General features: G+C 35.9%; 1 protein-coding gene across 3 annotated transcripts in view; it reads right to left on the reverse strand.

The window, feature by feature from the left end:
* Positions 1-2,747: 2,747 nt before the first annotated feature.
* Positions 2,748-14,254, reverse strand: part of GULP1 (GULP PTB domain containing engulfment adaptor 1) — a 163,808-nt gene continuing 152,301 nt past the window's right edge. The window contains exons 11-13 of one of the 3 annotated variants that reach the window (XM_074145051.1): positions 11,316-11,410; positions 9,375-9,385; positions 4,027-4,048 (exon numbers count right to left, since the gene is read on the reverse strand). In XM_074145051.1, coding sequence (XP_074001152.1) covers positions 4,027-4,048; positions 9,375-9,385; positions 11,316-11,410 — 128 coding nt within the window. Of the gene's footprint in view, positions 4,049-9,374; positions 9,386-11,315; positions 11,411-14,254 lie in introns of all 3 variants that reach the window. The other 2 variants (XM_074145052.1, XM_074145049.1) reach the window with 2 other exon arrangements.

Here is a 14,254-nt window from a genome sequence, read left to right on the forward strand (position 1 = left end):
AATGCAGGCTAATTATGTACCAAAGCTCTTACTTGCTGTCTTTGAGCTGAAGCTTCCACAACACGTACTAGCAGGCATTTTTGGTTTAATTTTATTCAGTTTTTTTTTTTTTTAAAGTGTGACTTCTGCATCCTCTGACTTTAAAAGCAACAACAAAACCTCTAAGTGTCAAATTAAGAAAGCCGAGAGCTTGCCTGCAATTATTAATGTATTTCTTTGCCTTAAGAGGGTGTCCAAAGGGTGAACATCTCTAGGGACTGACAGGATATAATGCAACTAGGAGCACTGGATGTTTGATTAGAGATTTCTCAGACAGTGGCACTCTCTTTCTTTGCAGAAAAAACTCCTTTTGTGAAGCAGAATTGCTCGGTGAGAAGGAGACCATGCTTAGTTCCACAAATTGAAAAATAATCATCATAATGAAGTCTCAGAGCCAGCCATTCCTTGGCACATTCAATCACCTCTGGGATTACACAACCACGCTTACTTCTGCAAGTGTGAGAATTTTATTTTTCCTTTCTTTCTTTCCATAAATGAAGCCAAAATGAAATGTGATTCCTTTTACCACATGAAGGATTTGATCTTTGCCAATTTGAGTGACTTGATCAACTATAAGTTTAGCGCAAATCACATCTGTCACATGCAAGGACAAAATACAGCCACTCAGAAATCAATCTGAAGTAAAGGCAACGGGTTAAGCTTATGAGCATCCTGCAATGATGCTCAGTAATTTATCAAAGGTTAAAAAAAGAAAACCACCATGCATCAGCTTATTTGACTTAAGAATTCTAACATAAGCACCTCAGTTACTCAGGCACAGTGTAATAAGTGAGTAGGAAGAGAAAAATAGTCCATATCATACAAAAAAAAAAAAAAAAAAAGAAATAGAAAGCAAGGAATCTTACTTTTAGGTGTTAATATAGCATGGTATGACATGCCAGTGAAGTAGCTGGACAGCTGACAAGTAGAACCAAAATCTAGTTTTACATATTCACAAAGTGATACGGTCACAGTTAGCACAATCAGCAGTGTGACTGCAGTTTAAAAGTGTGGACAAATCTTCTAGCAGCACCCAATCGCACTCCAAAAAAAGTGTTGTTCAGAACTCATTTAACACTTTATCCCTAACGCAGTTGATGACATTACTCTCCTCTTACAGGTTTCTGTCAAGTGAAATGCCTATGGTCACACAATTAGCAGAATCACTTCACATTCTCTGTCGAAACCAGCTATCAAGCTTTTTTTTTTTTTTTTAGAAAGTTTAGAGAAATAATTGCTCATGTTTATCACTCACAGGAGATTACACATACCCCTTACTCGCCAGCCCTGATAGCGTCCGTTCCCATAAACTGTCCAAGCCCCGTTTCCACAAATGGCAGAGGCTAGATGGGTTTTGAGCATTAGCTTGAAGAGAAATTTTGCAATGGAAGTCAATACCAGATGATTTAAGACTAATTTTCTTCTCTCAAAAGCATCACCATATGCTGTAGCCTGTCCCATTACACACCTGGTTTACAGAAGTTGCTTTCTAGGATTCAGGAAGACTTCAAGTACATCCTTTACTCGTTAAATAACCATTAGGGTCATTTAGTAGCGAAGCATATTGAGCAGCTACGTACAAAAACAGAAGGCAATAAAAAAGAGTCCATTAAATCCATGAAGCACTGTGGAGAAAGTTACTCCCTAATTATTAATATTAGGTAGCTGCATATAAAACAAGATTTTTCTCTGCTGATCACAGATTAGACCAAACTCAATAGTAAAGGTCAAACATTGGAGTTATTCTACACTGGCTGAGATCAGATTCTCTCCAGCATAGAAGGTGACTCTGACACATCTCAGCACTAAACCATTCTTTGCGGCAGGTTCTGCCCAACATTTAAGCACCTCCCCGCCCTCCCTTCCACTAGGCGTTTTACTGAATGAACATTGTGTTCTAGGATGCAATTTATTTAAAAACATTTATTTTAGGCAAAATTAAACAGACGTTTGAGATTACATAGAAATACAATTTCCAATTGAATCACATAATCTTTTCATTAAAAATGCACTGCTGTGTTGATTTAAGTAATTTTGTATGGATTGAGCAGGTATGTAATATTTAACCATGCCACTTGCAGTCAACTATCATAGAAATCAGTAACGAAAAAGGTTTCTTAAAATGTGCAAATATTATCTTAGTGTTACCATTGATAATAAATGACCACTAAATAGATGCTTATTATGTAAAGCTTTTTAAAGTACAATAAAAATACAAATTCTATTTGTTAAAAAATGCCATTGCTATGGCTACTAAACATCCTCATTATACAAATTCCAAAATACTATATGACAAACAAAATTATAAAGACTTTTCTTTATGAAACATATACTATTCTATTTGTTAGTGATTTTATATATTTTTATATATATATATTTATATATAATACTCTATATGAATGTTGAACAGAATAAGAGAGAGGAAGACTAATGTAATGTAGAACATTAAGGCCCCCATTCAGCAAGGTACCTGAACATATGTTAAACTCAGCAAAGGAATAATCCCATTCATTTCAGTGGATTTCAAGGTATATGCAGAAGTACTTTGTTGAACAAGGTATAAAGATAAACATGTGATGACAAATTTGCAAAATGCATTTTTGGTGTAAACTGGAACTGTTAAGGATAAAACTGTAAGTATCACAAAAAACCTCTTATGAAATAGGAAAGAAAAAATATTTTTAAAAGAATCTGAAATTTTGTTTTTTCCACATCTGTATGTTTTGAGGGGAAAATACTAGAGCTTTTCAAGTTTTTGAATTGAACTAACATGGAGTTTGGGCATCAAAACACTAATGAAAATCATTTTCTGAAATAGGTTTAAGATGGTATTTTATTGCTTATGCTAAAGGTTAATGAAGAGTATGCATAGACAGGTCAGTGTTAAACTCACTAACAGCTGAAAATTTTGGTGTGCAGTTATTTCTGTAACATGAACAATCAGTGGGTATGAAGGACTTACTAATTTATATTGAATTCTTGCAGCAAGCTTCAAAATTATAGTAACACATATAACACTAAAGCAGATAGTGAAAAAAATTCTCAACAAAGCGTGACTGTAAATACTCAGGTGTTGAAAGTAACTTACAGAACTGCGCACAGTAAACAGTGCCTGCTTACACACAAAATTACATAAATTTCTAAGTAAATGTAAGACCATAATCTTCTTTTTAAGTTATGGTTATGATGTAATGAATTCCAAATTACATACTTTACAGTTCAGCTATAAAATATCAAAAAAAAAGGGCAGTTACTTTGTCCATTCTGCAATTTAGCAGTTTTATTATGCTCTTAAACACTAATTAGCATACTAACAATTTGTTAGTTTCTAAAACATGAAGAAAGGACCTAAAAATCTTCTGTATTTTATAAACTAATAACAACATATATACAGCATAGTAACCACACACAGTAATGGAAATCAATTACATGGCATCCAGATTTATCTTTTAAGCATATATTAATGGTTAGTATTTTCTGCTTTTTCACTGCAATTTGAACTTTTTGTACTAGATATTAATCATTTTACTGCTTGAATATTAAATAATGACTTAAGAGCATAATTTCAAAATGCTGCCAGGTAAAGTATTATGTAAAAATCATGCTTGCACGTCTGCAAACAGAGAGAGGTATGTGTGAGCTTTCTGAAGAACTTCTTCAGGCTAATAGTCATAAAGCATAGTAAGCTCGGGCCAAAATGTGACAGAAAGAAACACAACAGTGTAATTTAATTCATATTTCATAAACAAATAAAATTTTTTACATTTGTACAGGGAAAGACTGGAACTAAGTTGGATTTTTACAGAAGCAAACCTCACAAGAGTTTACATGTTGAAAAAAGCAATTTTTGGCACATGGATAATATTTGTGAATACGTGTTCAGAATTAAAAAAAACCCAAACCACTGTGAAGGAACTTCACATTTAGCTTCTTGTCATCAGCACCTGCTGTCTAGTGGGTCAAGACAAAATACTGTGCCTTCAAGAGTTAATCCCATTTTGAACCCCTCCTGCAATGAAACAAGACATAGTTATTAAAAAGGAAAGTGATTTCTGGAGAATAAAGCTCTCTTTCTAAGAACATCTAAATTTGAACTTATCTTTAGGCAGATAAACCATAACGATACTTCAGAGTGAATTCATAGACATTTGCATTATTTGGTCAGCTGATTTTTAATGAGTCTTAGTGGTTAACTTATAAAAGGATGTATCTTGTACAACAAAAGAAATACAGTATGTATATAAAATGAAGAAAATATTATAGAATAAAAAATATTGAAAATTCATATACATAGGTTGATAGAAAAGCAAACAAGCTTGACTTGCATCATGCTGTTCCTGAGTAAAGCTCAACATGATTTATAAGCAGGAAAGATTAGGGCTATATGAGCAAAGAGTTTATTATATTTACACTTTAAAGATTCAGATTAAGTCACAGACATTGTTATTAATACCAGGTGTCTCCTACATTCAGTAATACCTTCTCTTAGAAGTAGTCCAACAATAAGTACTCAGCTGCATCTCAGAGGTTTGTTCTGAATTGCTCCCTGTGCAGTTAAATTGACAAGTGTATGCTTTACAGCCTACTGCCATCTGAGCTTCACTAAAGAATGCAAATAAAAATCATACTAAAAATACTAAAATCACATAGAAGTTGTGCAAGTGAATAAACTGTGCATTTCAAAGGCATGTAACTTGGTGAAATAAAATACAATGATCTTTAGAAAGTGCGACAAATGTCTTTAAAAGTTTAGACCAAAACTCCTCTTTTAGTCACATTAGTTTTATTAGAAGAAACACAAACATGCTTATCATCCCCTCCATTGAAAAGAAATTCATTCCACAAGTACCTGTGTGTGGTTTTACAAAATGTACTTAGCTTGCACCTGTTCTAAAATAAGAACAGCACTTTAATACAGGCAAAGTGCTCTTGTTTTCATTTCTCTTTTTTCTTTAAAAGAAGCTGAACAACTGTGGCTTGACCTTTAAGAGAAAAGTCACCTTTGAGTCAAGGAAATGTCAGTCTGTTAGGTGGAAGTACTGTAAAGCTATAAGCAATTGGAAACAAGGGCTCTGAACAGAAACACCATGAGAACATCAACTCCAGTGGCAGCTGTCACAACGTTCAGTTCAGGGCTGTCCTAATACACAGTTCACTTAGAGAATGCTGATTGCATGCTATGGAATCAATAGTATGTGCTTTCATGAAGCAAATACCTTGTAAACGAATCTTTTTGTAAAGCAATACGTATTGGGATTAGGCATAAACTCAAGCCTTTTCTCAAAATGCACAGCAGTACTTCAAGAGCATGCCTTTTGGCTTTAAAACATAAATCTCAAGTCAAACCAGCTTAATTTCAAACAAATTTAAACCTCAGGATAGAATTTTGAAAGCTTATGAGTATTTAATAACCCCACCAGCTACTAGAGTAATGTTGAGAAATAGAATAAACTTTCTTGCAATTGGTTTAACAAGGACAACCAGCTTCATTCTTAGCAATCCAATCCAGACAGTCCTTTCACTGAATACGCATCCCATTCATGTCCTGCATGCCGTTAGCTTTCTTCTATACATCTAAGCACTGTTTGTTGGTGTCTTATGTAGCTGCACTTCCAATGCCCTTTTTCTGGCTAGCTAAGAACAAATCAGGTTATGCATTTTGGAAGCACACACATCTCATTGCTCTTCTGTTGATCATGTGGGGGGGTTTAATTTTTGCTTCATTCCATACAAACTGATATTTTGTCACTTATCACTTAGCTTGTGCTTGCTATGATTTTACTTCGAACCATTTCTACTTTCTTGAAGAACAGCGGTCGTCTCGACCTTTCCATCTGCAACTTCACTCCAGACCACTTTGCTCCCCCATTTAGTCCTCCTCCTCTTTTAAGCTGTGACATTTCGCATTTGAAACAATCACATTTTCACATACTTGCAACGTGATCAATGTTAATCCACTAAGAGATTGCTGCACTAGATGTATCATAATTATTTAAAAAGCCTTTTAACTTTCTTAACATAATGAACTATTGTCTGTTCTAAAAGAAAATAGTAATGTGGTCGCCAGGTGCTGTTATCAGTTGCATACCTGAGAACCCAGCTTCTATTACAGGCAGAACTGTCAGAAGTAAAACCTACCACTACAGTGCCAGGAAACGCAGTGTTAACACAGGCGTGCTTAAAAAAGGGCCATGCATATAGCTGTCTATAACAGGAACGTGACATTTCAATGTTCACTGTTAAATCACACAAAAACAGTATCATCAAGGACCAGATACTACAGTTAGTAGTAAGCTGAAACTTTCATGTCAACCCCAGGGTGAAAAAAAGCCTAAGAAAATAAAGAGACATCGAGGCAATCTAGATAGCCATCTCGGCATTTTTCACATTTTAAAAGAATGTAAAATCCAGATTTTTTTCTTCATAAATATTTAAGTGGAGGACAAGAAGTGCATAGAAGTATGAAACAAAGCAAACTGCATTGTCTCGACCAATATTCCCATTAAATTAAATGCAGGCCTCAAAAGGGAAAAGAAATCACAACTTTCTTGTCCAGTAGACTCTTTGGCAAACTGATTGCAATGAAATTTCCAGAGATTCGGAAAGCACAGACTTGAGATATCCTATAGCCATCTCCATTCCTAATCCCTCAAGTTTTGCAAAATAATTCCAAATGCTTAAATAATTTCTAGAATCTCCAAAACTATACTTTTGCAAAGACACAATATAATTTTAAAAAAACCCAATCAGCTGTCAGTATTCAAGCAAGCCGTGGGAAGACAAGGTTGTAAGAAAGGATTCTCCTTTACGTCCACAGCTGAAACTGTGATTAATGCAGATAACAGAATGCTGTAGTTCTCACAGCAATGCAGAACACTTTGATCTTTATGTCCACTTTCAGGAATACAGTTTATATATACACCTGAACTGCATATGTCTCTCAAGTATTATGGCTCCTACTTAAAGCTTCTGTATGATTATTATAGTATCAATCATACAGCATATGTCCACTTTCAACTCTCCACTCCAACACCCAGCATTTGCAGCTGTAACAACAATGAAGTCAGTTGGAATGACTGAGCAGATTATAACTTATGATTTGTTTTTACATTTTTTCTCTAATAAACTCAATTAACATGTTAAGCAGAATATTTTTTCTTTAAAAATGACATATATACTCAGCACTTGGTACACATTACATACTATGTATGTTAAAAAATATTTCAAAAGTTTTAATACACAGCATTTTAAATAGTTTGCCTCATAAAATTCAGACATTTCAGCTTCTAATAACATGCGTTCTTAACATAACACACTGCCTGTTCATTAAAAAACATGTGTGCTATGACTTCCTGTACTTTAAAAATTCAGGAAACTAGCTCCTGATGTGGTCAGAAAATTTCTTAAATCTGCGGATTATCAGGGAATGAAGAAAAAGGCCGTTCCCTGGCACTGGACAGGAGTGGGAATAGGAAGGACTATGAAGTGCGCATCTATATTGTGCCTCACTTCTGCGTTCATATCCCCATGATGACACTTCCAAGGTGATTTAAACTCAAGGACTGAACATCTTAGTTACCCAGAAAAACGATGGTATTGTACTAAAGGATATGATTGCTCTCTTAAAGAGAAGAGCAAAGCTTGTTTTCACTAGAAAAAGTGACCTGAGAACAACCCCTCTTCCAAAACTTCCACGTTTTTGTGTCTATGATAATAAAACATGAGCTATTCTGGCTAAAAACACTAAACGACAAAAGAACTCCATTTTATCGGAAGACAAATTTGCCAAAGTCAACCTTACGGCTCTGAGGTTAACTTACTTATCACTTCACAATGACTTCACTCAATGAGCTTAAGTCAGCACAAGCCCCATGAACCAATGATAAATTTACATGTCTCTGAGAAGATAATTTAGTGGGCTGAGCATAACTTATTTCAGATGGAAGGACGACAAGCCTACTGACTGCTTCAGGCCATGCAGGGAGAATGGCTTGCAGCTCCTGGAAGCTTTGTGATATTAACTACCTTGAGATTTTAATAAATTATAGCAGCTGTTGCCGGTATGATTCATGATCCAGGGAAACTTCCCTTCACTGCAAGATTTCTGGGAAAACAGACAAATTCATTTTATTAATGTCTGGATACCGTCAAAATAGAGAGGATGAAAATATGTTTCAGCATAAGGGTGGGGGGAAACAGGAGGTTGGAGAGTCATCAGAGAGAGGCCTGAGCTGTAAAAGTCACATCTCAGCACATGTTTGAGTTTTGAGCTCTCCAAAAATTGACTGGACCGAGAAATGGAATAGAAGGAGCTTAAGTGTGAAATCTGGATCCTAACTAAAGTTTAGGACCTAAAGTTCCCCCAGAGGTCAGAGAAATTTATCTGATCTCACTAAGTTCAGAATATCAGATGCAAAGGAAAAGCACCCACTACTCAAGTGTTTATTTCTCCAAAGCCTCTTCTGCTGTGCCTTCCTCCCCCACTTTGCTTACACATCACCTTCCAACACGCGCAGAGAAATAGGATGAGAGAGACTGGACTGAGCTGCTCCCACCAGGCTGTCACTGTGTGGTGCCGAGGCAGCTTGCTTGTTTCTGAGTGTAGGATAAACTGCACTTAATACCCTCTCAGTGTAAGTCTGTATTTTGGACTAATAAGATGTGTTCGTAAACAGCTTACCTTTGTATATTTAATGAAATACATATTTACTGAAACTCAGGCTGTACTTCCATAATGAGAAGACAACACATCCCTTCACTTTACACTCCAGAGAAGGAAAGATGACTAGATTTTTCTTTCATGTTTCTTAACATTAGCTTTCCCAAAGCACATTACATATTGTGTGCTTTTATCTTTTGTAGTGTCCATTTCACCTTCCTTCTTATAGGCTGTGTATCTAACAACCGTTAGCTTCTAGCACAGCTGCCTTCTGCTCATTGCAAGTTTTAAATAATTATTATTGTACTAACGCAAAAATCTACATATCAGAGGTTTTGCTTAAAACATTTCACTACTGACAATTTGATAATGAAAACTGGCGATTTCACTAGTGCACATGGAAAACAAATAGGAATGAAAATGAAGGCTTGGTATTATTAACAGCTGGTAAGACAATCTAAAGAAAACTAAAATCAGCTGTCCATACCTTAAAAATTGTAGGCCCCTAAAAATTAAAATGGCCCTGACTTAGAGTTGCATACATAAAATATAAATCTTAAAAGTTTATATATATATAGGTACACACATATACATAAAAATAAAAACATCAGACGAACACATGCACACTTCAATTGCAAATGCTTTAAATACCATTATTAAAATATGATATACCAACCATCGCTGACGCTAGGCACCAGGGAAAGCACAAGAAGATAAAAGAAGATATTAGGAAAAACATATTGTAATCTGTATTTTGCACCAATCATCTAGTAAAACAACTGCACATAGCTTTTGCTTTGGTCAAAGTCAGAATATTATTTTTCCCCCGCTTCACACCCCATCAGCTTTACACTTCTCAATTGGATTGCACCTGAACAAGTTTTGTGTCTACATAAAGATCCACTAATTAAATTTCAGTGGAAATATCAGGGTATGCCAAAACTGATACGCTAGACTCTCCAATTGTAAGACTCGTTTATAAAGCATACAAAAAAGTTGGAAAAAACAAAATACATATGTGCAGGGGGAATACCCAACCTATGCAATATTCTTTGCAATAGGACACAGTAGTGCCCTAAGGTTTGGTGGTTGTTTTTTTATTAGTTTTGTCTGTTGTTTTTTTCAAGTGAAGACAGTACAAACAATTATAGGAATTTTTAATTTTATGACTTCTTTATGACTTTTAAATTTATGACTTCAAAAATCTTTGATAGAGATTTCTACTGTTCCTCTCACTGATGTTTTATGAGGTGATAACACTTTGCAGCCTTCTACATTAACAATATAAAATTTAGCCAAAAAGTTATCTGTAGTAAGAACTCTTCTGTGTGGCATTTAGCTATAGTCACAGGATTCTTCCTAGTATCCACAGATACTGTAGTATACTTTTTCCTAAAATAGATATATATCAATGTGAAGTGCTAAAAGATTTGCTTTTTGTGCTAAAGGGCTTGGTAATAACATTACAGCATTCACAAAACACAAGCATTTCAATGGACTTGCAAGGAAACCAATTTTGGCTTTTACTGTTACTGGAAATTGTGTGGCCTACAGTACAGGTAAGCAAGAATCTAAATTTCTTACTTCACAGTGAGCAGATTTTGCCAGTGGCACCATCCTAAACTGACATGGAAAGTGAAATTTCACAATGAATAGGAATTAAAAAAATCTTACTTAGGTAAACTAAACAGTATTTTAATCTTATTTCAGCCATTTTGCAATGTTTCTCCTGCTCTCCAGGCAGAAGAAAGGAACTGAAGAAGCCTGAGGGCTAGCTATTGGACTTTGTGGGTTCTCAAGATACAAGAGGTCTGGAAGCCCTGGATGCTAGAAATTCAATTTCCCAGTATTTTCATTTTGCTGGCAGGATTCTGAAAAAAATATAGATAAACAAGCTGGCAAGGAACTAGCAGTTTGGAAAGTCTGACTGAAGAGAGTGATTCATTCCAAAACTTGAAGGCTTTCTCCTAGAACTGTTGCAAAATTGGGTCAATAACTGAACAGATACTATTGAGTGTTTCAGAATCAACAAACGTTTTCTGATAAAAACACATCAGTTCAGAATTCTTGAATCAATTCTCAATAGTTTAATTGTCTCAGAGTGCTTTAGTCAAATACAGCTGTTTTTAAAGGCAGCAGAAAATTGGCGTGGCCCCTTAAGCACGTACTCTGTCTATGCCAATGCTACAAGAAAACAGCCTAACACCACTGAGGGAAAGATCAGGGTATAGGGGGATCATGGAGATTGCTGGAACTGAAGAGCAACAGCATCAGAGTATCTGTAGGGTTCTTGCCTCAGGTCTCTTTTTCAGCTCACTCAGTCCCTTTCCAGGCAGGAGTAGCAATACCCATTTTGATTACACTGCTGATAAAACCTAAATTAGTACAGGTGTTGGTATTAATACTGTGGGTTAATGTTTGTAAGGATCTTCAGGCAAATTCAAACTCCAGCTCAAAGATGATGAGATATACTTACAACAGGAATAGTCAGAAATAGTTTTTTTTCTATGTATTTGTGTGTGCAGTTTGGAATACATTTTCAGAATACTGTAAACATGTATTTCAAGAATAGTCATACAGCCACAGAAAACTGCCTAATCAATAACTCAATAGTTACCTGCATCTCATCTAGTTTGGACTGAATGTCTGGAGGGAAATCTCCTGCTCCGCAGCTAAAAGGGTCAAAAGGTTCTGCTCCAAAAAGGTCTCTCTCTGGAACAACAGAAAAGCGAGTCATCGAGAGAAAAGGTACGGGCTATGACAATAGGTTTTGAAAAAGTCAGTTTACATTCCCTTATAGCTGAAAAATAGGACCTCCAGATATGTAACTGACTAACCACAACTTTTAACATCCAAATTTGAAAGCCAGGTCTTGATTCGTTTTCCAATGTTTAATACTGAAATATTTTTCCAAGAACACCATCAACTTCTGTTTAAACCTTTATGTAGCTTTCATTAATGCTTGTGACTTCTACAGGAATAATAGGGATCTGATGAGAAGTTGTTCCAATTTGAACAGGGCAAATTCTACTGAAGTGCGCTCCGGAATCATCTGACTTAGCATTATGTCAGAAACATATTTTTGCAAGCAAACTAGTCTTCATGTCCCCTGTCTGCCACTTCTCACCGTCAGGTTAAAGACGTCTTTGTAAGGACAAGAAACTACTCTTACTCACGCAAGGTAACGTCTTCATTTCATAGAGTTCCTCAATGCAAAACTGGCAGTAACTAAAACTAACTGTCAGGGTTTTAAAATCTTGGATAAGATCAAGTCAAGAAAGAAAGAATCAAAAATGCATAGGACCATGAATGGTCACTTACCCTAAAAGTCCACTAAATCTGGATTCATAAACTGAATGACTGCAAATTTCCCTCTGTCAATACCGCACAGTTTCTCACCTTTCTGAACTGTAGTATGCTTTACAGTGGTGAGGACTTTTGGCTTGTTTTAGGGTTGTTTTTTTTTTGTGTGTTGGTTGGGTTTTTTTTTATGTCTGGACAAGAAGAAACGCCTCCAATACATATTTTTTTTTTTTTTTTATTAGAACAGTGTAGTGCTGGTTTTTCACATCTGACAGCCCAAGTATTTCTGGGTTGTGGATTTTTGGTTCGTAGGTTTGGGGTTTTTTTCCCTTCTCAGTAATGGGATTTTTTTTTTTTCCCTCTACAGGTAACCATGCCATCTTTACAGACTTTCTATACCACATTGGGTTGAACTAAACCAGTAAGAAAATAATTTTGCTAACCCAACCATACTGATTGCAAAATTTACAGAAGCAAGTTAATACAGTCTTGTCATTGGTGGAGAGAAAATTAATACCACATCCTACCTCCTAACTTTCATGGTTCTCCAGCAAGAAACCTGGTAAACATACTACTTACCTTAAAACAACGTTACCTTCAGAGCATGAAAGTAGAAGGGACCCTTAGTATCTTTGAAATGACTAGCTAGTTTTCTGGTTAAGTGCAAAGTTTTACGCTAAACATCCAAGATATGGAAGCTGACAACTGACTACTTGACAGAAAATCCATGTTGCAGTGATACCAGTCATCTTATCAATGCTGAAGATCATGTATATAGCCAAATAAATGTCTTTATTTTGGCCTCCTTGCAGTCAGAGTTTTAGACCTGTACTTATCTAGGCTCTTCAACATTTTATTGCGCGTGTCAGTCTCCAAGGGTTTTGACTTAATCATTTCGGTGTTATCAGGCTGCACAATAGACATTTTAAATAACCAGCTGCCACCATTCATTCCCACAATAAAGTACAGAAACAAGCAGGAACTTGTTTAATTACATATTTCAAAAACTGTGGCTAAGCAGCTATAAACTGTCACATGGGACCAGGAGATGGCCCAGACTGGAGAGCCTTATTCCAAAATCCCACTTGAGCCAAAATAAATAAATAAGGAAGTTCATTTCCTGGCAGCGGCAGATCACCTGCATGCAAAAGAGACTTTAACTAGGATAATCCAATGCAAAAATTAGGATGTAACTCATCCCTGCCTCTTTCACAGCCAAAATGGGTCTGCTCCAGTATAACCAGCGTACTTACATGCTCTGATGCTCCTACCACGTAACCTTTAGATGTGTAGCAGCTTTGACTTTCAATCTAAACTCTATTGGGCAAAAAGTGATTATGATTTCATTTTCTTTTTTTTTTTTTTTCTTCTCCCCTTCTCCAAAGGTTCTTTTTACCCTTTAAAAGGAGCTGACAATTTGGTCAGACAGCTAAAAGCAGCCAGTTTCAACACCAAGCCTTAGCAAACATTCAAGGAATGTGTTTAGGAAAAAAATGTAGAGGACACAACTCTTGCATTTCTAAGTACTGAAATATGACTTACCACTATTTTTGAAAGCAAATATTTTGTACATTATTATGGATATTTTCTCATTCATGCCTTATTATTGGGCTTTTTTTAATGACAGCACTTCTGCGCTCATTAGCAGGAGAATGGCAGAAGCTTTAGCTGCTTTAATGTCACCTGCCTTCAGGTGAAGGATTACTTAATTTCTATTGTTATTCAAGGCAGACTTCAAAACTAACAAGAGTGTAACTTATTCTAAGTGACAGAGCCTAATAAATCCTGTACGGAACCAAATTCAAAATAGAGAAGTGTTTCCTAGCTGAGTTTCTATGAAATATTCTTTTTGGAACTGTCTCTATTATAACTTGCTAACCATTTCAGTAAACCAGCTGAAAAAGTCCACAGTACAACTGCTTTTCTGCATTTAAACTTTGTCGTATATGACAGAGAGCAGTGCTAAGAGGCAAGGAAGGATAAAGTTCCATGAAATACTTGCAATAGCATCATCATATTTCTCTTTTGAACACAAGCTGAAGAACATGTGGAAACTGGATGAATACTAAAACTGAGTCACTGCAGAACGGCACTATTGCATGGGCTCTCCATAAGCTTATCTGCTAGTGTTCATTCCACTGTTCACAGGGGCCTCCTTTTTAGCAGAGACGGGATAAATTAGTAATTTTTCATTTCAGATTAGAGTATTTGCATGAAGATAAACTATAACAAGAATATCTTGCCTGGCACACT

This window comes from Numenius arquata, chromosome 3, assembly GCF_964106895.1.
Source record: "Numenius arquata chromosome 3, bNumArq3.hap1.1, whole genome shotgun sequence".
Lineage (NCBI taxonomy): Eukaryota > Metazoa > Chordata > Aves > Charadriiformes > Scolopacidae > Numenius > Numenius arquata.